Consider the following 21920-nt stretch of genomic DNA (forward strand, 5'->3'; position numbering starts at 1 on the left):
CCGGGATTTGGAGTGCGTTTGTTACAGCATTACAGACGGCAGGTCCCTGTGTGGGCTGGGCTGCCCCAGAGCCCAGGTTAAAAAGTTTGCTCCGAGGTGCAGGGTGTTGAATATAATTCAGTTTTCACACCAAGAGTTGTGCCCACAGTGCTGAGGGCACCCTGAGTCTGGGTGGGTGCAGCAGCCCATGGTGTGAGGCAGGGCTGGGGCAGCTCTGAGGCTGGGAAGGTGGCACAGGGATGGGTGAGGGTTGCCATCCCAGCAGTGTCATCCCCGTGCTGGGGAGGGTCACAGCTGGATAAGAAGTTGAATGTCTCCAGAAAGGGAGATGGTCCAAATTCCACCAAGAAAGCTGCAGCTATCTCTGGACAGGATTAATAATTGCTGGAGTCTGCTGGAAATGCAACACCAGGCTAATTCTTTGTGAGAGTTCTTGCAGTGTGGTGACTGAGGCACTGTGCTCAGTCTCTGTCCCCTTCAGCCCCTGTCACCCCCCCAGACACAGCTGAGTGCCTGGCCACTGCCACCCTCCAAAGCTCGTGCAAAACTGGCTCTGGTGCCAGCAAAACTGGCTCTGGTGCCAGCCTGTCTCCTCCTGGGCTCTTGGTCAAAGTCAGTGTCTCCTCCAGCAAAGATCTGGGTTGGAATATTGTTGATGGCACATTGATATGTGGGCCAGAGCCACTTGTGAAAAGTGAATTGGTTTGGTGAGGTGGAGCCTGCAGTGATAGCTGAGCCATGGGCTGAGGGACAGCCCTGTGTCCTGCTGTCAGTGCCTGTCTGTCTGTCCAGGCTGTTCCCACAGCACAAATAACTCCCATCCTGCTGCCACTTCTGGGCCACCACAGCTTCCCAGGTGTCATTTCATTTACATAAATTCCAAACTCATCTTGGTAATGGTTCCTTTGTAAATCTGAGGGTCGTGTGGTGTCTGTGGGAAGGTGGGACAGCATCCAGCCAGGTGTGGGAACCCATTCAACCCAGGTCTTGCCTACAGCAGTTATGCCAGAGCTGGAGCACTTTTCCAATGCAGGTTGGATTAAATTGGCAGAGAAGTAAGCACTGGGTGTGTGAATGCCATTTTCCCATCTGGAGCAGCACAAGAGGCTTGTACCCAAGTGGGACAGCTTCCTGTGGACAGCAGATGTGGGTTTGGCTCTGGTGTGGCTCAGGTTGTGGTGGGAATGGCTGCTGGGAGGTGGCTCCAAGGGCAGGATCTGTGCTGACAGCTCAGCTCTGCCCCAGTTTTGGTTGATGCTCCAAAGGACACTTGGGTGATGCTCAGTGCTGGGGTGCTCACCTGCCTGCACAGAGGCCCCAAAGCTCTGGTGGTTTGTGCACCCAAGGTGGAAATGGTGAACTCTTGATTAAAATCAACATTTGCCTGATAGCTGTGCTGAATGTTAAGAGGGTTGGAATCAACGCTGCGTGTCAGCAGAGCTCTGTGGGTGACGTGCTGAGGGTGCTGGGGCGGTGGTGCCAGGGCAGGTGCTGTGAACCCCGCTCTGCATCGGGGGTGCCCAGGGATGGGCTGGTGGGAAGAGTTTCCCTGCCATCCCAGGCTTCACTATCAGAACGCACGATCAGAAATGATGCGTTTCCCTTGATTAATTAAGCTAATGGTTATCTGAAAACAAAAATGGCATGGAAGAGGAGACGCATGCTCAGAATGCAAAATGTGATTTATGAAAGGGGAAGTGCGGCTCAACAGACAGCCACGGGAGCCAGTGCAGGAGCGGGGCCGGGCCACGGCTGCGGGGCAGGGCGGCTGCCAGGGCACCACTTGCTCTTTAGCCAGACAAAGGTGCATGAAACCATCGGGGTTTCTCACAAACAGCAGGTTGTGTCGTTGAACGTGGGCTGGCAGGCTCCGGGCCAGAGCCTGGGCATCGCTGGCTCGGCAGCTCCCTTCCCTGGGCTGTAGGTGTGCGAGGCTCTGGGCAATTAATAACTGCTGCAGGTTTGCAGTTAGCTCAGCTCATTAGCATTTCTGAAAAGGGAGGGTGTTGTGCTGCCGGTTTTTAAGGGAACACTGTCCCTCTGAGCGCGTTTCTGCCGCCTCCCTGCACCCAGCACCCAGGGCTGCAGGAGCCCCTGAAGCGCCGTCTGTGCTTCTGCAGCCGTGCTTGGTTTGAGGCACCATTTCCCGGAAACCACACAGCCAGATATTTCTTACTTTAATAGTTTGATCATGTTTATCACAACTCCAGCAGCTTCCTGTGCTGTGAAAGGTGTGATAAGTAGTTACTGGTTTAAAAGCTGCGCCCTTCCCTTGCCGGGCCGGTTGGCTGGGAGGGATGAAGTGTTTGGATATGAATTACTTATTCCTGCCGCTCTCTTTCCCCAGTAAATGCATCAAACCTAAATGCCTGTTACTGAGCAAATTAAAGTGGAGTCCACGGTGGCTTGCAATGGTTATCAGAGTGATCCAGGGCGAGATGGAGCGTCACCACGCTCCATTAGGAACTCTGGTGCGCGCTGCATTTAATGTATTTCCCAGGAATGTGTTAACCTCTGCTTGGTTTGGATTTATTCCAGACAAACATTTGCTGATGTAAAAGGAGAATTTGTGTTCGTCTTTGAGCCCTTCTGAAAGGGCCTGATGGATCCAGGGCCGTGCACAGGGGAGGGGCTGCAGCTCTGTGCTGATCCTTTCAGGTTCTCCCCTCCCCGTGGTGGTACCAGTGTCAGCACCAGCACTGGGCTGGGATCCAGCTCCATCACCAGCAGCTGCCGTGGCCCTGGGTGGTTTCAGGAGGTGTCAGATCCCTGCTCCATGGAAAGTGATGGAAACACCATCGCCAGGAAGGACCATGGCACAGTGGCAGCGTGGGCCCCAGGGCTGGGTGGAAGGGCTCCCTCCATGGTGTGAGGATGCTGTAATGAAGGATGTTCAATAAACACAAAATATTGAGCTGATGTGTTTTAATCAGTGTAAGAAACAGTCTGGTGGGAACTGGGAGGTCCAGGCTGAGAATGGGTCCAGACTCCAGGTCCAGACTGGGAGTGGGGAGGAGCTTCTCCTGCAGAAGGGCAGAAGGTGGAGGTGGGTGTGTGCAGTGGGAAGTGGAAGATTTCCCTGGCAGTTAGAGCACTCAGTGCTTTTGCTCATACATGGGTGGGGGCAGCTCCTCCAGGCACCCATTGTGTGCATTTTGTGAGATTTTTCCTTTATTTTCCCATTCTGCTCCGTTTTGCTATGCAGTGTCTGGAGGTGACGGTGTGACTTTGCTCAGCAGCCATCCCCCATTGCAGAAATCAACAGGGTGAAGCATTCGTGGCCAAATTCGGGAGGGAAGCCACTGCTTGTGTTTTCTAGGCCTGTCCCACTGAGCACAGCCACACACGTGTCAGCTGCTATTAACCATTTCACCTAAAACGGGATCTGTGGGGCTGATCCAGCAGCCACCGAGGGGGTTTACTGGGTTTTGGTGGGTTGGTGTCCCTCTGTGCAGCGTGCAGCCCTCCCACCAGATTGGCGAGGGGATGGAGAGAGGATGGAGAGGGGATGGAGGGGGGATGGAGAGGGTATGGAGGGGGGATGGAGAGAGGATGGAGAGGGGATGGAGAGGGGATGGAGAGGGGATGGAGAGGGGATGGAGAGGGGATGGAGGGGGGATGGAGAGGGGATGGAGAGAGGATGGAGAGGGGATGGAGAGGGGATGGAGAGGGGATGGAGAGAGGATGGAGAGGGGATGGAGAGGGGATGGAGAGGGGATGGAGAGAGGATGGAGAGGGGATGGAGAGGGGATGGAGAGAGGATGGAGGGGGAGCTTCCCCACTTCAGCCCCAGCCCTGAACTCCCTCATCTCCCCCCTCCCACAGGGCTGCCTCTGTTTTGAGCAGTCAAAAAAGCTTGGTAGTAGGAAATCCTCAGTCTCTCCATAGATAAGATCGTTTGGATTCAGCCCAGATTCATGTGAGATCTGTCAGAGACAGCCACAAGGACACAGCTCTGTTTATGTTTGCACCACAAGAGGAAGGCAGCTGCACAGAGCCAGCACAGCCCAGACCATCCCCAGGTGCTTCCAGAGCCCTGTGCAGTGACTCTTGAGGATCCCCTGTGCCTGGGAAAGCTCCTGCCTGCAGCCTGAGCTGGGGAGGATCCCACTGCAGGCAAATTGAAGCATCACACACGCTCAGGAGGTGGCTGGGGCAGACCTGGCCATGGTCTGTGGCACGGCCCAGCCTCAGGCAGCAGAGGGAGAGCTGTGGTGGGAGCAGGACGGTGGCTGGAGATGGGGACTGAGCTCCCGGGACCCCTCAGTGCCCTCCCCAGCAGGGACCCCCTTGGGTGCTGCAGGGAGTGACAGAAGAAGGGGACAAGAGGTGGCTGTGGTCAGGTGTCAGGGAGGGAAAGGAGGCTGGTGGTGGGTGGGAATGAGATCAGGAAGGGAAGAGGGGCCGTGGTGCAGTTCCTCGTGGGAGCCATCCCTGGATCCGTGCCAGCCTCAGGGGTCTGGAGGAGGCTGAGGGGACACTGCAGGACAGACCTTTGGGTGCAAACAGGAGAGAAATGAGGGTCTCTGTAAAGATGGAAGTTTGTGCCAGGCCCTGGCAGGGCTGAGGGTGGCCGGGGTCTCCTCCCTGCGGGCCGGGAGCCGCTGCTGCTCCCGCTGCAGGGCGAGATCCCAGGCTCACCCAGAGCCATTCGCCAGCTCCTCCCGAGGTCGTTTCTCAGAGCAGCCGTCAGTGCAGCTGACACCTTGATGTAGTTTAAAGCAAACTGCAAACATGAAGATTTATTTTTATCGAAGGAGCAGCATATAAAACATGCGGTGTGACACAGCAGGAAGCACCCTGGATCCCGGGAGCTGGGGCTGGGGCACGCCGGGCTGTGCCGTCCCTGCGCGACCCTGCTGGCAGCAGGCCCTGGGCTCCAGGGTGGGGACAGAAGGAAATTTGATCCCTGACTGCCAAATCCCCCAGGATTTCCAAACCCTCCAGGGCCCCCAAACCCTCCAAGAGCCCTGTCACAAGAAATGTGCTGGCACCAGGTGAGGGGACAGGAGCTGACCTGGCCAAGCCACCGAGGCTGAGCTTTGCCAGAGCTGCAGGCTCTGTCCCAGGAAGCTCCCGGGAAGAGAGGCATGGCCACACTCCCGTTTTCCAGGGGGTTTGCCATGGCCTGAATGTGGACACAACTTCCAGTCAGGTCTGGAGGTGAGAAAGGGGATAACTAAACCCTTCAGAGGTGCTGCTGTTGTGTCGTTGGAGCCAGGGTGAAGATTTGGATATTGTTAAAAAATGCATTAAGAGAAGCCTGAGCTGATGGAAGCTTTAACAAACACTATTTAATTTCGATATGAAGACTGTGTTGAGCAAAGAATTCTGTTCGGCAATTTTCGTGTTCTGGTTTGAGAACTGGGAAACCCCTGGGCGCTTCGTCTTTGTCCTCAGCAGGGATGAGTGTGGGATGCACAGGACAAGGGCTGGTGGTGCTTGGTAATGGCTGTGAAATGAGCCACAGAGGGAACAGCCCGCCCCAGGAAAGGGCTCGGGGATCCCGGCTTTGCCCTTCCCCGATGCCCAGCAGGGGAAGGTGTCACCCGGCTTCTGAAACACAAGAATAGGAAAATCAGGATGACTCAAATGTCACACGTTATCCCTTGGCTTCAGCAGCCCGGGGGCAGCTCCCAGAGCCGTGAACAGCAATTTAGGGCTCAGCGTCTCCCGCTGCCCGCCCGGTGCCGCCGGTGGCGGGGGGAGAGCGCTGAGCCCGGGGGCCGCCGGTGGGAGCGGGCTGCTCGGGGATGCTCCGCGGAACCGGGTCACGCCAGCCCCGGGGCGGGACCTGTCCGCAGCCGCTGCAGACAGCGAGGAAGCGGCGGCGAGCGGCGAGCGGGGCTGCGGCAGCGGGGAGGGCGAGTGCGGGCTAAAATGGCCACGCCGAGCTGCGGGCGTGGGCTGTGCCATGCGGGCAGGGCAGAACCGCACCGGGGAACGCGGGCAGCGGCAGAGGGGCGGGCAGCCCTCGGCCTCCCGACCCCCTGAAAATGCCCTTTGTCACAGACTGGCCGTGGTGTTTCGGAAGGTGAGGGTTAGGGGGGTTCCCCCTCTGAATTTCTGGGTCCCTGAGCTGGTGCCGCCCCATCTCCTGCACCCCGGAGGCGGATCCCCCTTCCCACTGGTGCCTCTGAGGGCAGCGGGCTCCTCGAGGTCGGGGAGCTGCTCGGGAAGAAATATTTTATATTTTGTCTGAAAGAAAAAAAACAATGGAGCGTCAGGTTCGTGTTAATACCAAATCAAAGCTTAGGGGAGGGGAAGTTTCTTCGGTATCAAGGAGCCACCGAAGCATCTCAAAACACAAAATAAATGGTAATATTCCCATATGCTTGGAAACGTTAATTTTCACACGTTAGTATTTCCACACGGCTGAGAAATGAAGGCTGAAGCGTTGTCGCCGCTGCACCCACCCATCCGCCGAGCGGTGCAAGCCAGGCTGTCATTTTAACATCAGGAATGTGCACTGGCTCCCGCCGTGCCACTGTGGCTCCAGCCGTGCCACTGTCCTCCCGCCTGTGTTCTTCTGCCACATGAAGTCACCAGCGAGAGACAAACCAGGGCCACTCGTGCTGGGCTGTGCAGAGGTGCTGCTCGGACATCAGCGGTGCCACCCCTCTCCCCGGCGGCTGTGGAACGATGCCTTATCTCGAGTTTAAGGGCTCAACCTGACCCTGAGCCATTTTTAACCCGAGGTGGGAAGAGCCTTCCCCGGGTGTCTCTCTCTCTGCTTTGAAAAACCTTTCCCTGGCTCCACGGTAGCCGATTTCCTGATGTTTTTCCTTTTTGTAGCTCCGCCACCTGAAGCAGACCCACTTTCTCAGGGTTTGATGCTCTGCTCCTTGAAGATGCTTTAACTCTCCGGACTTAGAAATAACTCCTAGAGCAAAGCCCCAACAAGAAGGCGTCTAATCTAATATATTCCATTTCCATATTTTGTGCTGCAAGCAGCAATTTGTGGTTCAGCAGCAGCGGCTGAGCAGGGACGAGCATTATCACAGGAATTCCTTCCATCTCGTGCCTGAGTATGTGACAAATAAGTCTCGGTCGTGGCGTTGTCTCTCTGCACTCGGGCTGTCAAATTTAACTTTCTTTGCTCCTGCCTTTGCCCCGTGCCTCTCCCCTCGCCGCCCACGCTCCCCGTGACTGGGAATGGCCGCGGGTGCCACGTCCCAAGTGTTGGGAGATCAGGACTCAGAGCTGGGGGGCGGCACGGGGGTCGGGAACAGCAGCACCCCCGTGGCCGTGGGCTACGAGCGGCCAGCCGGGGGCTCAGCACAGCCCGCTGAGAGCTGCAGCTCCAGGGGAACCTGCCCGGGGGTGGCTGGGTCGCGTCCTGCGAGGGGCTCGGTGACTGAAGGGGCTGCGATGAGCGGGCGGTCGCTGGAGAGGACCAGCCCTTGGTGGGGGGCTGAGGGGCTCAGCCATCCCTGGGGGTCCCGGGACCTCCCCCCGCCGGGGCAGGGTGAGCCCCAAAGGGCTCCCGAAGTGTCCCCTGCTCCTGGAGAGGAACCGTGGCAGGAGGAGCCGAGGCTGATCCTGCCCGGGGGACGGGGCCCCCCGGCAGCGCCCGGTTTGCGGTCAGAGACCGTTCTGCCCTGGACACATTCAACACTGCCCGGGAATTAACAACGAACCCCCGCGGCTGGCACCGCCGCTCTCTCGGTGCCAGCGGGAGCTGTGTCACCGGGCGGGCGGGGGACAGGGACAGGGACGGGGACAGGGACAGGGACAGGGACAGGGACGGCACCGTGCCGGTTGGGGCTCCCGGTGTGCGCAGGGACCGCAGGCAGAGCGGGGCGGCGGTACTGCTCGGTGTGTGGCACTGGTGAGCCCGCTTTCGCGTGGAACAGCCTCCGGTAGCTGAGGAGAGACATTGAAATATTGGAGAGGAGTCGGCGAGAGACGGAGGGGTGGCGGGGGGCGCGGGGAGCCCCAGAATGAGCGGCGGGGGTGCCGGCCTCCCGAAGGGAAGGCTGAGGACTTCGTGATCAGCACGTGAAGTTCTCCCAGGGAAGAAATTCAGGAGCTCGGCTGAGCTTTCATCCAGTAAATGCAGACATGGCAGGATCCAGCGGCTGAGTCCGCACCAGCAGGAGCTGGAGCTGGAATGCGGTGCCATTTTCACCGCGTCAGAAAAAAAAACATCCAGGTGGGAGGGCAGAACCCGGTTTGCCTGGCATGGCTGGGAGAGAATTCCTAATCCAGCCCCAGGTTGCTGCGGCAAAAGTCGAACAGAGAGGGGGTGATCCAGAACCTGTGGGACAGGGGCGGGCAGTGGGGGGCTGTAGTGGCTCCCCAGCCTTAAATGCCGATATTTTATGCACCTCATGGTCCGCCGTGCCCTGCTGGGTTTGTGTCTTTACCAGCGGATTTTACAAGGAGAATAATCCCTTCTCTCCAGGGCGCTGCCCGCACATCACCGCACACGGGCACCTCGCGGGGGGAGAGGCGGCTCCCCCTTAGCGGGTGCGGCGATTCCGAGTGCCTGATGGCAGCCGGGGGGAGAAGCCGAGGTGGGACCCCCACCCCGCCTGGGGCCCCGCAGCGCTCTCTGTGCGGGACTCCGCAGAGGGGTCAGCGGGGACAGGGAGAAGGAGAAACAGAGACGGTGGGGGGCCCGGAGGATAGGTAGGGAGGAGATTCTCCCGGGAAAGCTGGAATGGAGCAGGGCAGAGACCAGGGATCCGCCCCGAGTCGGTGCAGCACCGGGGGCTTCGAAGTCCCGGCGTCGAGGGGAGCCGCAGAGAGAAGCCGGGGTGCTGGAGGGGGGCACCAGGGTGGCTGCTGGCAGCGTCCGCCGGCGTTCAGCACCGGGGGCAGGATGAGGGCCCCTCCCGGTCCCCAAACACAAGGCGAGCGGGCGATCTCGGGGACACAAACCGGCCGCGTCCCGCCGCAGGAGGAAACGTCCCGCGGTGCCGGGCAGGGGCAGGAGGAAAACGAAACGGGGCCAAGGAAGCGGGGGAGAGCGGCAGCCCGGCGCGTCCGGGGCAGGGTGCGGCCCGAGCAGGCAGGGGATGCCCGGACCGGTTCGGCCCAGCCCGGGCGGGGCTTCCATCCGCATTGCCGCAGTGACGGGCGGCGGAGCGCGGCCGGGCCGGCGGGCTCGGCGCGGCGCTGCATTGCAGCACTGCAGGAGCCCCCTCCTTCCCCGCTCCCTTCTCCGCCCTCCGCCGCCGCTCGGCTCCGGGGGCCCAGCCCGGGGCACGCACCGGCCCCGCCGCGCTCCGCTCCCACCCGCACGGGGCATCCATCGCCGCCGCGCCGGGGTTTCCCGGGTGGTGCCACATCCGAACGCCTCCTCCGGTCCGGGAGTGCAGCCGCGGGAGAGGGATGTGCACCCACCGGCGGGGTTCTGTGGTTGGTGTCAACCCGGCGCTCACCAACCCCTCGCGGGTGGTGGGACCGGCCGGCCCCGTCGGGGCATTCGCTGTCCTGCCCGCCCGTCCCCGCGCCGCCACTGCTGTCCCGCGGATCGTCCCGGCCACCTCCCCCCGTTCCCCTGCCACCCTCCCCGTCGGTCTGGCCATGCCGACAGCCCCGACGGGGCGCCTGGCCTCGCGTGGGCCAGCCACGGTCCTCACGGGTTCCCGCGAGGGCGCTTGGGTTGGTCCCGCGGGGAGCCGGGACCGCCACCGAGACCGGGCAAGGCTGCAGGGTGCTGTGCCAGGCGACACGGCCGCAGGACAGACAGACCCTCCCCGATGGCACTGTGCCCCCGGCCGTCAGGGCACTTGCGCTGCCCGCGGGGTGGGCGGAAGGCGGTGACCAGCCCCGCGTCCCCGGTCCATCGGGAAGCGAAGCCGGGCACCGCGCTCCGGCATCCGCCTCTTGGGGACAGCGGCCCGGGACGCGGTGCCAGCCCCCCCGTGACAGGGTCCTGCAGGGACTCGGGCAGTCGCGACCCTCGGGTGCTGCGTGCGCGGGGCGCGAAGGGGAGCGAGGCGGTGCCGGTGGAACGTGCCGGCGGTGGCCGCGCGTCCCAGGACCGGCTCCGCTGCCAGGTGCGGCGCGCCGGGGGTGGCAGGGAACGGGGACACGGGTCGCGGGGGCTTCCGCCCCGGCACAACGGGGGCCCGTTCCCAAGGCTCCCGCTCTGTCTCTGCTTTGGGAAAACGCCAGCACGGTAACAAAATGGCGGGGAAAGGGTGGGATTGTCACGGCGAGCCCTGCGGCGTAGCCCGGCCACCCCCGGCCCCGCCCGCCCGGGCTCGGGGCGCCCGTCCCGGCGGAGGGCAGCGGGCCGGGGGGTCCCCTGGGCTGTGCCACCGTCCGGTCCCGCCGCCCGCCTGAGCTCTGGTGGAGAAGCAGCTGCAGAAAATGGCTGCTCGGCGGAGCCCGCTGAATCCTGCCATGGGGGGGGGGACGGCGAGGAAGCGGCGCAGCCCTCCCCGTCTCCCCCCACCCCCGGGGAGCCCCGGGGCAGGCGGCGCGGGGGACGGGCGGAGGTTCCGCAGGGCGGCGGGACCGGAGCAGAGCCCGCCGTGCCCGGTGTGTGGCTTCACCTGCGGCGTGCGGAGGGCGCGGGGCAGCTTGCCCCGATCGCGCCCGGCCCGGAACGCCGTGCCCGCAGCCCCCGCCCGGTGCCCGCCGAAGCAGCGGCGGCTCCGAACCCGGGGGGGCGCGGCGGAGGGGCGGCCGGTCATCCTCGGCAGCCCGACACGCCGGAGGAGCACCAGCCCCGCAGCCGCTCCCGCAGCGCCCGGTTTTGCTTTCGGTTTAAAATAAAATAAAAATAAAATACAGAAAAATAATCGGGCCGTGATCACGCGGCACAGTGCGGCCACGACGCGGCCACGCACCGGCTCCGCGGCGAAGCCGCAACGAAAACTCGACCCCGTGTCGCCGCACCGTGTCGCAGCCCCCTGCCCGTCACGGCGGCGGCCCCCCGGAGCCTGCCCGCAGCGCGGGAGCGGACACGCGTGGGTGCGCGGCTCTCGCCGGCGCTGCCGGAGGTGCCCTCCCCGCCGGTGTTTCTCGCGGGTGTCTGTGGGGTGAGGGGATGTCCTGAAAACGGGGCTGTGGGACGAGAGATGGGGTGGTCCTTTCCCCACCGGAGAGCGGGAGAACCTTCCACCGCGGCCGGTCCGCACCGTGGCGGCTGGGCACGGGAAGGCGCTCGGGCGCGCCGTGGCTTCGCGCATCGCGGGTGGCGCCCGCGTGCTCGGAATCCGCCGTCGGCGCCGCGCACGGTGCAAAGGGCGCCGCTGCCTTCTGTGAATACCTCGCCCAGCGTTGCCCTCCGGCCGCCCTCCCCCGCAAAGCCCCCCAGTCCTTGTGCCTCAGATCGGGGTCACCCCAGCCCGTGCAGCGCCACTGCTGCCGTTTCCTCCTTGCCCACGCAAGGTCCCCGCTCCGTGCAGTAACGGGACCGCCCCGTCCCGCCGCTGCTCTGCGGCTAGTGGGGCACGCACGGTCGGCTTCCTCCGTGACCCGCTTTGCGGAGACAGAGGACCGGAGGTCCCGCCGCACTTCGGGGCTCCCAAGTGCCGTCGGTGTCCACGGAAGACCCGCGGGGAGATGGCTTCGGGAGCCCCGTGTCGGGCAGGGGCAGCGAGGCGGCAGCGGGCCCGGGCGGGGTGGGGGTGCACGGTGTGCAGGGGGTGTCCCGTGGGAACGGGGAGTCCCCGCTCGGTGCCCGCGGGGGTCCCGGCCGGGGCCGGGGGGGGGGCGCGGGGCCGCTCCCCCCGCCAGGGCCGTTGCTGGGATACGGGCGGGCCAATCAGCGCTCACCAGCTCAGCCGGGCCCCGGCACCACTGCCTTATATGGTGCGCGCCGTCCGCGGGGCGCCGCGCGCATCACCATATAAGGGCATGAACCTAAATACAGCCCCTACCTTGGGCCGGGGCGGGGCCTCGCGTGGGCGGGGTCTCGGGTGGGCGGGGCCGGGCCGCGCCCCCTTCCCGCCCCACCGGGCCCGGAGCCGCCGCTGCCGCCGAGCCCGCCCGGCCCGGGGAAACCGCCGCCGGTTATTGATGCAAATGAGCAGCGCTTCACCTCTAATTGCTTTTGTTAAAAGCGGGGTCGCGGGGCTGCGCCCGAGCGGGCGAAGTCGGTGGGAACGGGAGGGAACGGGCACGGACGGAGCCGGGACAGAGCTGGACTGGGTGGAAGAAGGGAATAGCGGCAGCCCCGGGCGGCTCGATTCGCACTTCGTCTCATTTGTCACATCCCGGCTCAGTTCCCCCCGCGGCGGGGCTGTGGCCACCGCGCTCTGTCCCGCCCTGGCGGGGCCCTCGCGTGGCCGCTGCCCACCCGTGACATTCCCTTGGCCCTGCAGGGCTGATCCGTCCTTCTCCCGTCCTTGCGCCTTCAGCAGCCGGCGGGACGGAGACGCGCCGGCTAGACCGAGTGCAGGAATACCCCAGAACATTCCCATTTCCTCGCCACAAGCCGTATTCGAGCCGGTTCCTCCCTCTCCCCATCCGCAAACAGTTCGTGTTTATGTTCCTACAAATAATGAGCAAATTCAGAACCCCCGGGAACAAAAGATCTTTTGTGCCGAGCGCTCAGAGCCCGGAGCGGACGATAAAGGACGCCCCCCGGCCCACCGCCCCCGGGAGCGGGGCTCTCCCCGCCCGGGCGGTTCGAGGCGAGGCGCGGATCTGCCGGGCCGGGGGTGATGAGGGGCTCCGGGTGTGTGACAGCACGCCCGCAGAACGGAGAGCGGGCGCTTTGCCGTCGGGGCGCTCCGTGGGCGCGGGGATTCCGCCGTTCAGTCTCTCCGGAGCGGGGCTCAGGGCACGCCGCCCCCAAGAATCGATGGCTGCAGGGCACGCGTGGGTCTCTCGCACGAGCGAAGCCGATGCGGGGACTCCCCAGCGCTCGTGGGTCTGAGCTCTTGGAAAGAACGGCGGCTTCTCTCCACCGTGGGGACCGCACAGGGAAAAACCCCCATCGCGTCGCCCCGGGGCTTGGCACAGCTCCCGGGGGCTCCTGCGGGCGCTCCGCCCCGCTGAACCGGCGGCGCGGGGGGGCTGCCGGGGCCGAGGGGGCGGCAGTGCCCCCCCGGGGTGGCGGCAACGCCGCCGGTTGCGCAGAGGCCGCAGCCGCCATTTCCAGGAGGACGGTGCCACCTATGGAAAGCACCTGGAATTCACCGGGCCGGCGGGGACGCGCCGGGAAGTGCAGCGTTGCTGTGCGGCACCGCCGGGACGAGGCCGGGCTGCGCCCGCAGCTTCCCTGGCGGGGCCGTGCAGCATCAGAGAGCCTTGGTCGCTGTGGTCCTCAGTCCCGGCTGCCCCGGGGAGGATGTGCGGCTCGGTCCCGGGGCGGCGGAGAGGCCCGGGACGGGCGCTGAGCTGCATCTCATCGGGGCGGTCGTTTCGCTGACTGGCCAAAGCCTCCGTAACCGGTCAAAAACGACCGAAGGGGCGGAGAGAAGTTCCTCTGCCCAGGTGCCCGGCTGAGTCCCCGAGCCGGGATCCTCTCGCTCGCTCTGTGTCCGTCCACGCCGAGATCCCTCCGCGGCTCCGCCAGTCCGCTTTGGTGCCTGGAGAAAGGGCAGCAACCGTTCCCGGTGCCCTCCCAGGCGTCGGTCGGACCGGAGCCGTGTCCATGGGGGCACGCTGCCTCCTGTCGCCTCGTCGCCTCCGGAGCCGCCGGGGAAGCCCTGCCCCGTCATTAATTCGATGTCAAACACGACACGAAAACTTACACGGGAATTTCTGGGGTCTTATGGATCGTCGGCTTCGCCGCTACATGGGCACACTCGAGATCTCCCCGCCTCGGACCGGATACCCCCGCGCTACCCGGCAGAACCCCGGCGGCACTGTGCGGTACCGGTGCGGTACCGGTGCCGCAGGTCGGAGCAGGTCGCTGTCTCCCCAGTTGTCCCCGAGTTGCTCGGAAACGAAAAGAATTCGTCTGGGAGCCGGGCTGAGCCCCTAGTCCCGGACAGAACCGTGAGCCGGAGGTGCCGGTGGTGCCAAGGGGTTCCGGGTCCTCGCCCCCGCCGTCGGCACAGCCCGGTACCGGTCCGTGGGACAGTGAAGAGCCGATGCTGCTCCTGGTTCCGCTCAGCTACCGGGGGAGAGAATAGTTTTCCTGTGCGGCTCGGGAACGGAACCGAACCGGGAGACACCCGCAGCCGAACCGGACGGCTGGGCTGACCGGCAGTGAGGGGCTGGCCACCCCGAGTGTGCCGCGGAGTGTCCACGCAAGCAGAGAGCTCGCGTGGAAAGTGGCTCGGGGCGCGCTGTGCCCTGCGCGGCGGTACCCGGGCCGCAGGACGCCTCTCCCGGGACCCTGGGACCAGCCCGGTCCGGGGATCGGTTCGGGGACGGGCAGGCTTTGGGGGTCTGCCGGGGGCCACTAGCTCTTTCCTCGCTCCCCTCCGCGGTCCCAGAGTGGGAGCTGTGTTCACATCGCCCAGGAGATGGGGACTCGCTGGGGTGCGACAGTGGCACGAAGGGGTCTCTGAGGGGCACCGGCATCCCCGGGCTCCCGGAGAACCGCGCCGGGTCAGACTGGGAGCTGTGATGGATCCCGTCGTCCTGGACACGAGTGGCCGTGGGACGGAGCAGCTCCTGAAGCACGGCCATCAGAACACATGGGAGTGGCGGGGAGCTGCCCCGCTGCGATGCGGGGATCGATGGTGCGGGCGGGTGGGTTGGAGCCCGGCCCGCCCCGCCGCCCCCGTTATCCCGGCTCAGCCGCACTCGGACACGCGCGCTCGCTCCGCCGCCGTCACGCGCGACCCCGAGAGGGGCTCCAGCCCCTCGGTTTCGTTGCAAAACTCGCTGCCGTGTTGCTCCTGCACAGCGAGAACCGAGGGGGGAGCCGGACACTCCGCTCCCCAGCAGCCCCTGAGCCCCGAGGAGTTCATCGCACGAGTGCGGGCTGGAGGAGCGTACACCCCGCAGCCGACAGGATGGTTTGGGGTCAAATGGGCGGAAACGGGGTTTGCCGCGGCAGCACACGCTCCCGCCGGTCCGGAGCTGTCCCCGTGTCGGCTCCGAGTCCCGAGATTCCAGAACACGGTCCTGGGCCGGTGTGGGTGACGGGAGCCGCAGGAATGAGCGGCCCCAGCCCGCCGAGAGCCCGTGGGGTGCCCAGGCAGCTCCTGCCGTTGACCCTGGGAGCATGGAAGGCTGCCCGTGCTCCAGCTCAGCTCCTGTTCCCGGTGCCTTGATTGTGCGGGAGGGGTCCCCGCAGTGCCGCCGGCTCCGGGCACGGAGGTCTCCGGACACCTTCGGGACAGCGGTGGGAGCTGCCCGGGAACGGTCCCGCCCGCCGCTTCCTCGTCCCGCATGGCTGGAGCAGCTCTGTCGCACTTTTCATTCCTGGCCGAGACCCCCATGGGTGGCCGCAGCCCCGGTCCCGGCTCACCCACGCGCGGGGGTTCCGGGCGGTTTCCCCGCGGCCGCGGTCGCTCCGCGCTGCTTTCCCTGCTCTGTTCTCGTTTTCATCTCGCCTTTTCCCTGCCCCCCCTGCACCTCAACCGGGGCGCAGCTCCGGCCCCGCGCGGGTTTCGCGTGGGTTCCGGCGGGAGGTTGAAGCTATTTCTCCGCTGATGCCCTCATGGGAGGCAGAGGAACCTCAGCTTCTCCCCTCTGCACCCCCACGCGTGGCCGCGGGGCTCCGCGCGGGTGACGGGGCAAAGGCAGCCGCTCGGTCGGGAGCTGCGCGGCCCCTCAGGGCTCCCGTGTGGCGTCGGTACCGGGCGGCACGGCCTCGGATCCGCGGCTCCAGTGTGCACCGAGGACACCGACAGCCAAGCTGCCGGGGAGACACCGACTTGCTCGGGGCTGCGGCGGCCCCACGGCCACGGGAATGGGCGCGGCTGCGCCAGCACCCGTCGTGCCGGGGAGACACGATCAGCTTCCGATCCGCAGCATCGCGCCCCGCGCCAGGCCGTGCGCCCGGTGCCGCCGGCTCCGTCCTGTACGGTGCACCTTCCCAGGAACGGGGTCCAGTGAGCCGCGTCCACGCCAATTCACGAGTCGCCCCACGACTGGCTTTAATTAACAACGATTAATTCGACACTAACGAAAAAATTCCAGCGACGCAGCTCGCCGGGGGCCGGGAGACCGCGGAGGTTGCGCTTTCCCCCGGCCACGCCACGCAGGACTCGCGTGTCGCGATGGCTCCCATGGGCGCGGGGCTTCAAGCGCGGTGTGGGAGTACACGGGAGCCGCGAGTGGGAATCCTCCGCCTCCTCCCGAGAGCGCGGTTTCGCTTCGGCCGAGGGCGGTGGGAGGAGGGATCTGCCCGCGGGGACCCGACACACGACACTCGCGTCCTGCGTGGAGCCGCGGGGGTCCAGTTGTCGGCGCTCCCCGCGGGTTCCGAAGCCCCACTCGTGCCCGCCGTTGGAGTCCCTGCCCGGCCGGGTGACGCGGCGGCGGGCGGGATCCCCGGGAAACAAAACTCCTCGGGGTGGGAACAACCCCGGTGCCCTCCGGTCCCGGCGTCCCCCCCGGCGGCTTCCCCAGCGCGGAAAGGGAAGGGTCTCGTAGCCCCAGCCCCAGGCGGACGCGGCCGTGGTGTCCATTCACGGCAGCCGGATCCACTCCTGCCGTGGGTTTCCCACGCCTGAACGTGGCGGCCGCCGAGACCCGCTGCTCGTTGGCTTCGAGCTCCTTAGCGGAGGGGAGACCGAGGTGGGGACAGGAGGGGGAGATCCACGAGAGGCTCCGTCTGGCCTCGTCCGTCGGGAACGGGGCCGCAGGAGCCCACTCAGCCCCGCACCGCTCTGCGGCAGCGCTGCCCACGGACACGGAAACCGCTTCACTGCACGGGATCGGGCTGAAGGGCTGCCCGGTCCTCCCGGAGCCTCCCACCGACGGCTCGGGGGGCGGATTGGGTCCCTGCCCACTTGCGAGAACCGGTCGCGTGGGACCTCCTGTCTCTCGGAGGCAGCACCGAATTCCCGCGACTCGCGCGTGTCTCGTTCTTCCGTAGCCGCCTCGGGGAGAAGGTGATGTCTCCCGACGCTGTGCCGCGGGGCGGGAGGCACAGCCGTTGTGGGGACAGGTGGGGGTGCCGGTTGGCAGCCCCCGGTATCGGCTGGCAGCCTCGCCGTGCAACCACGTTCCTACGCCAGTTTGCTGACAGATAACGCGGGAGATGGACCAAATCCTGCGTGGGGCCCCGGGTCACCTCTCCTGCCCGCTGGGACTGCAATCGGGGCTGCTGGCATAGCGAAACCGGCGGCCGCGGTGCCCCATTCTGCCGGTCGCGTCCGCGTCGCCGTGAAGGATTCGCGTTCCCGCAGCGGCTGCGGCGCCGAGCCGCACGCGCGACCGCGTCTGTCCGTGGACAGCTCCCCGGCACCACCGGTACCGGGATGGGCGGTTCGTGCGGGCGATCTCCCACCCCTGACACCGCTCTCTTTGTCCAACCAGCGGTAGGCGGGCCAGGCCGCGGAACCCCCCATTCCGCACCGTGCGGGTGCCTCGGCACCATCCGGCCCATCCGGGGGGCCGCAGAACCCCATCCCTCCCGCTCCCCGCACCGCCGACCCCCATTGTGCCCCGCGCCCCCTCCCGCCCTCCCGGGGCCGTCCCCCCGAGCGGGGCGTGGCCACGGGGGCGTGTCGCGCTGGGCGTGTCCGGGGGGGCGTGTCCCGATGCCCCGCCCCTACCCATCGGGACGCGGCGCACGTCGGTGGGCGGGGCTCGGCGCGGCCAATGCGGCGCGGGCGGAATATTCCACCCGGCTCCGGCGCGGCGCGCGCGGGGGGGACGCGGTGACGTCAGCGGGCGGAGTATTATGGTCTGGGCTGCGCCGGGGCCGCCCCTGCGCTGCGAGCGGCCGCGTAAACATGGAGCTCTCGGCCGTCGGGGAGCGCGTCTTCGCGGCCGAGGCCCTGCTCAAGCGCCGCATCCGCAAAGTAGGTGCCCTCCACGGCCTCCCCGCCGCGCCCCCGGCCCCCCTCACCCCGGCCCCGGCCCGCTGGGGGCGGCTCTGCCTCCCCCCGCCGCGGGGCGGGCTCCGCTCCGCCGCTCCCGCCCTCCGCGCCCCGCGCCTGAGGGGAGGGGGGGGGCGGTGTTAAATCCGCGCCTGGGGGGGGTGTGCGCGTTAAATCCGCGTTATTTTTCATTGTTGCATCCCCCCCGCCGCCCCCCCGCCCCGCGTTCCGCTCCCCGCTCGGGGCGTTGCGGGGGGACCTTTGTTGCGGGGCGGTTTAGTCGCGGTTTAGTCGCGGTTTAGTCGCGGTTTTCGCTCCACGCATATTTATTTTCCTCACTTCCCATCCGCAGGGCCGCATGGAATATCTGGTCAAATGGAAGGGCTGGTCGCAGAAGTAAGTGGCCCGTGGGGCCGCGGGGGGCTGCAGCAGGGTCGGGGGGATGCTGGCTGCACACCCTGCTCCCCCTTTGTGCCAGAACGGGAACCTTTATCCCCCTGTTTTTTATTTTATTTAATTTATGTTGTTCCCTCCTGGCGCCTCATTCTGTTCCCTCTGTCCGTCTCCCCAGGTACAGCACTTGGGAACCTGAGGAGAACATCCTGGATGCCCGGCTGCTTGCAGCCTTCGAGGAGAGGTACAAGGCCTTTACTAGCTGTAGCAGTTGCGCTTATAAATATGTTGCTGTCTTGTAGCTATGCTGAATTGAAGCTTTGGTTCTTTTAACACCTCTAGGGAGCGAGAAATGGAGCTTTATGGGCCCAAAAAGCGAGGCCCCAAGCCCAAAACCTTCCTGCTCAAGGTAAGGAGGCCGGAGCCCGCGCGCGAGGGCTGTGGCCGGAGCAGGGGTCCCTGTCTGGCCCCTCGGAGGATGCTCCCCTCCAAGGTGGCCTCCTGTAAGTTGCAATTACCCAGCCGGATGGCAGGATAATAAAGTCACCGCGTGATTTATCTTCTTTGCAGGCCCAGGCAAAAGCCAAAGCCAAAACCTATGAATTCCGCAGTGACTCTTCCAGGGGGATCCGGGTGCCGTATCCTGGCAGGTCCCCCCAGGAGCTGGGCTCCACGTCCCGGGCTAGGGAAGGACTGAGAAACATAGCCCTGGCCCCCCAGGGCAGCTCCAGCAGCAGCACCCCCAAGGCAGACGGCATCCGGGACCGGGTGATCCGCGTGGAAGAGAAACCCGGAGAGACCCCCAAAAAGAGAGGCCCAAAGCCCAGGAAGGAGCTTTACAAGGACCTTGCAGAGTCTCTGGATGCCTCCAAGAGGAAACTGGGGGAGCCGGGGGACAAGGTGGGGGACTACCTGAAGGCCAGGAAGATGGAGGAGGCGGCGGCAGGGGCGGCCAAGTTCGGCTCGGGACACAGCGTGATCCAGCTGGCCCGGCGGCAGGAGCCCGACCTGCCCGGAGCCCTGCCCGGCCCCAACCGCGCCGAGCCGGGGGCCGAGAGCTTCCCCCCGCGCCTGGCCAAGCACCGTGCGGACTTTCTGGACCCCAAGGGGCAGGGGGGGCTGGACCCCGGCGGGCCCAAGCTCCTGCACGGCGCCGTGAGCCCGGGGGCCGTGGGCAGCCTGTACCGCGACGGCGTGGGGGGCCCGGCGGGGCGGCCCTCCCTCATCGCCAGGATCCCCGTCTCCAGGATCCTGGGGGACCCCGAGGAGGAGTCCTGGAGCCCCTCTCTCAACAACCTGGAGAAGGTGGTGGTAACTGATGTGACCTCTAACTTTTTGACCGTCACCATCAAGGAGAGCAGCACGGACCAAGGATTCTTTAAGGAGAAGCGATGAGTTTGGTGGAGGTGGTGCTGGGATTTTCTTCAGTCAGATCCAGACAAAAGCTTGGTGTAGAGCTTGGTGGGCCTCTCTTTTTTTTTTTTTTAATGCTCCTTTTTTTTTTTTTTTCTTTTAATTTTTTTTTCCTTTTGTTTTTGGTCCTGGAGAGAATTTAGAAACTGTCCTAAATTCATTAACTCATTCTTTTGTTTTGTTTTTTTTTTTCACGTCTTACATTTCGTTGGAAAGATTATCTCTAGAGTTATATTTTCTATTAGATGTAAATATGTTATTTAAGAAAAAATGCTTATATATATATCTATATATATATATTTCAACTCTGAGTTGTTTTATTTAAATGGAGACAACAGTGACTGCTCAGTTGCTCCTAGAAAGGACAATAAAACTGAGAACTAACGAGTTCACGCATTGCCGCAGGAGCCGGTGTACATAACGGTGTTCATAGCTAAGTATGTGCTGGGTTTTTTTAACTATTATTTTTCATATGATGCTATGGATGGTGGAGGGGGCCGTGCTGCTCCCTCGCAGGGCCCAGTGCCCGGATTTCTTGATTGTGATTTAAGGTGTTGCTTGTACAATCAAGTGTGCTGTGTCCAGAACTGTTGCCCTTGACAGTTGACGTGAGCACTTGAATTCACAGTGTTGTTTGGGATGGGGTGTTTCCAGTCTAACAAAAAAAGTCATGTTGCTACAAAGTCGGGGCGGGGAAAAGCAGAAATCCATAAAAAGGCTAAAAGTGTTGGAGTATTAACTTGAATTCCCTTTTCTTGCGGAGGAGAGGAGTTTGTGTGTGCAAGGTTCCTGAGGGGTGATACTGAAATGCACTTTAATAGAGTTGTCGTAGCAGTTGTGGGAGATGGGACTGAGCTGAGTCTATCTGTTTTCATTTTGTCTGGTCGCTTGATTCTGTTCCCCCACCCACTAAAAACAAAAAACCCCAACAAAACCCCCCTCTGTTTACATTCCTGAAATGCCAGAGAGGTTGGGGAGGGAGCATCTCACTGCCCATATTTAGTTACTTTATTCTGCTACAGAAAGTGGATTATTATTTTTTTTATTCCCAATCACAGTTTACTTCAGACTGTCAGAAGACTCCTGATGAAGTGTTTTGCAATATCCACATCCCCTGACAGATCCCAGGGTCACCTTTATGCATTCAGAGACAATAAATATTCCCCTTTCCTTACGCTGGTTAAACAATAGCCAAGAGGCGCAATATCCCCGCGCGGAGCAGCCCCGCAGCCTCGGGTGGGATTTGTGCTGCCTTTGCCTGTGGGATTCCTCACAGGGCTGGGCTCTGGTTCCTCCCTGGCTGGGGTAGGGAGGCTCTCGGGGCTCTGGAGAGGTGCAGCAGTTTCCCTGCTGGTTGTGGGGCTGGGGGTGCCCCTGCTCTGCTCTCCCAGCTCGGAGCTGCCTGACAGGGGCAGGAGCCTGGCCTGGCTGTGGCTCCAGCTCCTGCCTGAGCTGGAGCAGGTGGCCCTGTCCTCACACCTTGCTCTGGGCATCAGTGGCGGGGGAAGCACGAGCCTGGGGCTGAGCAGGGCCCCTTGTCCCTGAGCTCTGCGGGGCCCAGGGAGCTCACACGGGCTGAGGGCAGGGGCTGGGCAAGGGGCATCTCTGCTGCAGGGCCCTCTGGAGCTTCACTTGCCCCCCCTCCCCTTCCCCATCCTCTTTTGGGACCCGTGAGGTGCCTGGCAGGATGCTGGATTGGCTGTGCAAAGGGAGCCATCGTGTCTGACAGTTCCCAGTTTGATTTTCCTTTTTTCTTTTTTCCTTTTTATATTTTTTTTTTAAGGCATATTTTGTAAAATTGAGATTTTTAACTTGGTTTGTACGAAGCGTTGATGTGTTGGTCCCGCTGCTGACACGGGGTGCGGGTGTTGTTGGAGGATGAGGAGGGGGTTGAGCCATTTGTGCTCCTGCTGCCGCCGAGGTTGGAGGATCCTTCCCTTTGCAAAGAGCCCGGAGCCGCTGCTGCCCCGCGGGGCTTCGCTCCAGCCCCGTGTCCGTGTGTCCGACACACGCCTGGAGCAATCCGTACCTGTGGGTGTATCTGTGTGTCTGTACATAGCGACGTGTACCCTGCGTGTGTGTGTGTGCGGGCGTGTGCGTGTGAATTATTTAAATCTAAGACTTGTACAAAAGCGATTTGGCTAAATCTCAGTCTCAGAAGTGAAGCTTAACTACGTGTCTTCTGCCAGCCGTGAATGTCCATATGAGACCTGCTTTTTATGTCGGTTTAAATATATACTTTGTAAATAGAAA

General features: G+C 63.6%; 1 protein-coding gene across 2 annotated transcripts; it reads left to right on the forward strand.

Moving 5' to 3' along the window:
* The first annotated feature begins 17718 nt into the window (after positions 1 to 17718).
* Positions 17719 to 21920, forward strand: CBX8 (chromobox 8). 2 transcript variants are annotated; one of them, XM_033076744.1, is made up of 5 exons: positions 17719 to 17843; positions 18214 to 18257; positions 18433 to 18498; positions 18573 to 18663; positions 18825 to 21920. In XM_033076744.1, the coding sequence occupies exons 1-5, from the start codon at positions 17775 to 17777 to the stop codon at positions 19647 to 19649; spliced, it is 1095 nt and encodes a 364-aa protein (XP_032932635.1). In that variant the 5' UTR covers positions 17719 to 17774; the 3' UTR covers positions 19650 to 21920. The 2 variants fall into 2 exon arrangements, with proteins under 2 accessions (XP_032932635.1, XP_032932636.1); XM_033076745.1 differs by having other exon boundaries at positions 18597 to 18663.

The sequence above is a fragment of the Catharus ustulatus genome, chromosome 20, assembly GCF_009819885.2.
Source record: "Catharus ustulatus isolate bCatUst1 chromosome 20, bCatUst1.pri.v2, whole genome shotgun sequence".
NCBI classification, from domain to species: Eukaryota; Metazoa; Chordata; class Aves; order Passeriformes; family Turdidae; genus Catharus; species Catharus ustulatus.

Excerpts from the sequence above, each read along its gene's own strand:
- CBX8 (XM_033076744.1), top strand. The coding sequence starts at position 17,775 with ATGGAGCTCTCGGCCGTCGGGGAGCGCGTCTTCGCGGCCGAGGCCCTG. Across the intron at positions 18,258-18,432 it reads TGGAAGGGCTGGTCGCAGAA|GTACAGCACTTGGGAACCTG; the intron begins GTAAGTGGCCCG and ends CCGTCTCCCCAG. Across the intron at positions 18,499-18,572 it reads CTTGCAGCCTTCGAGGAGAG|CTTTGGTTCTTTTAACACCT; the intron begins GTACAAGGCCTT and ends GCTGAATTGAAG.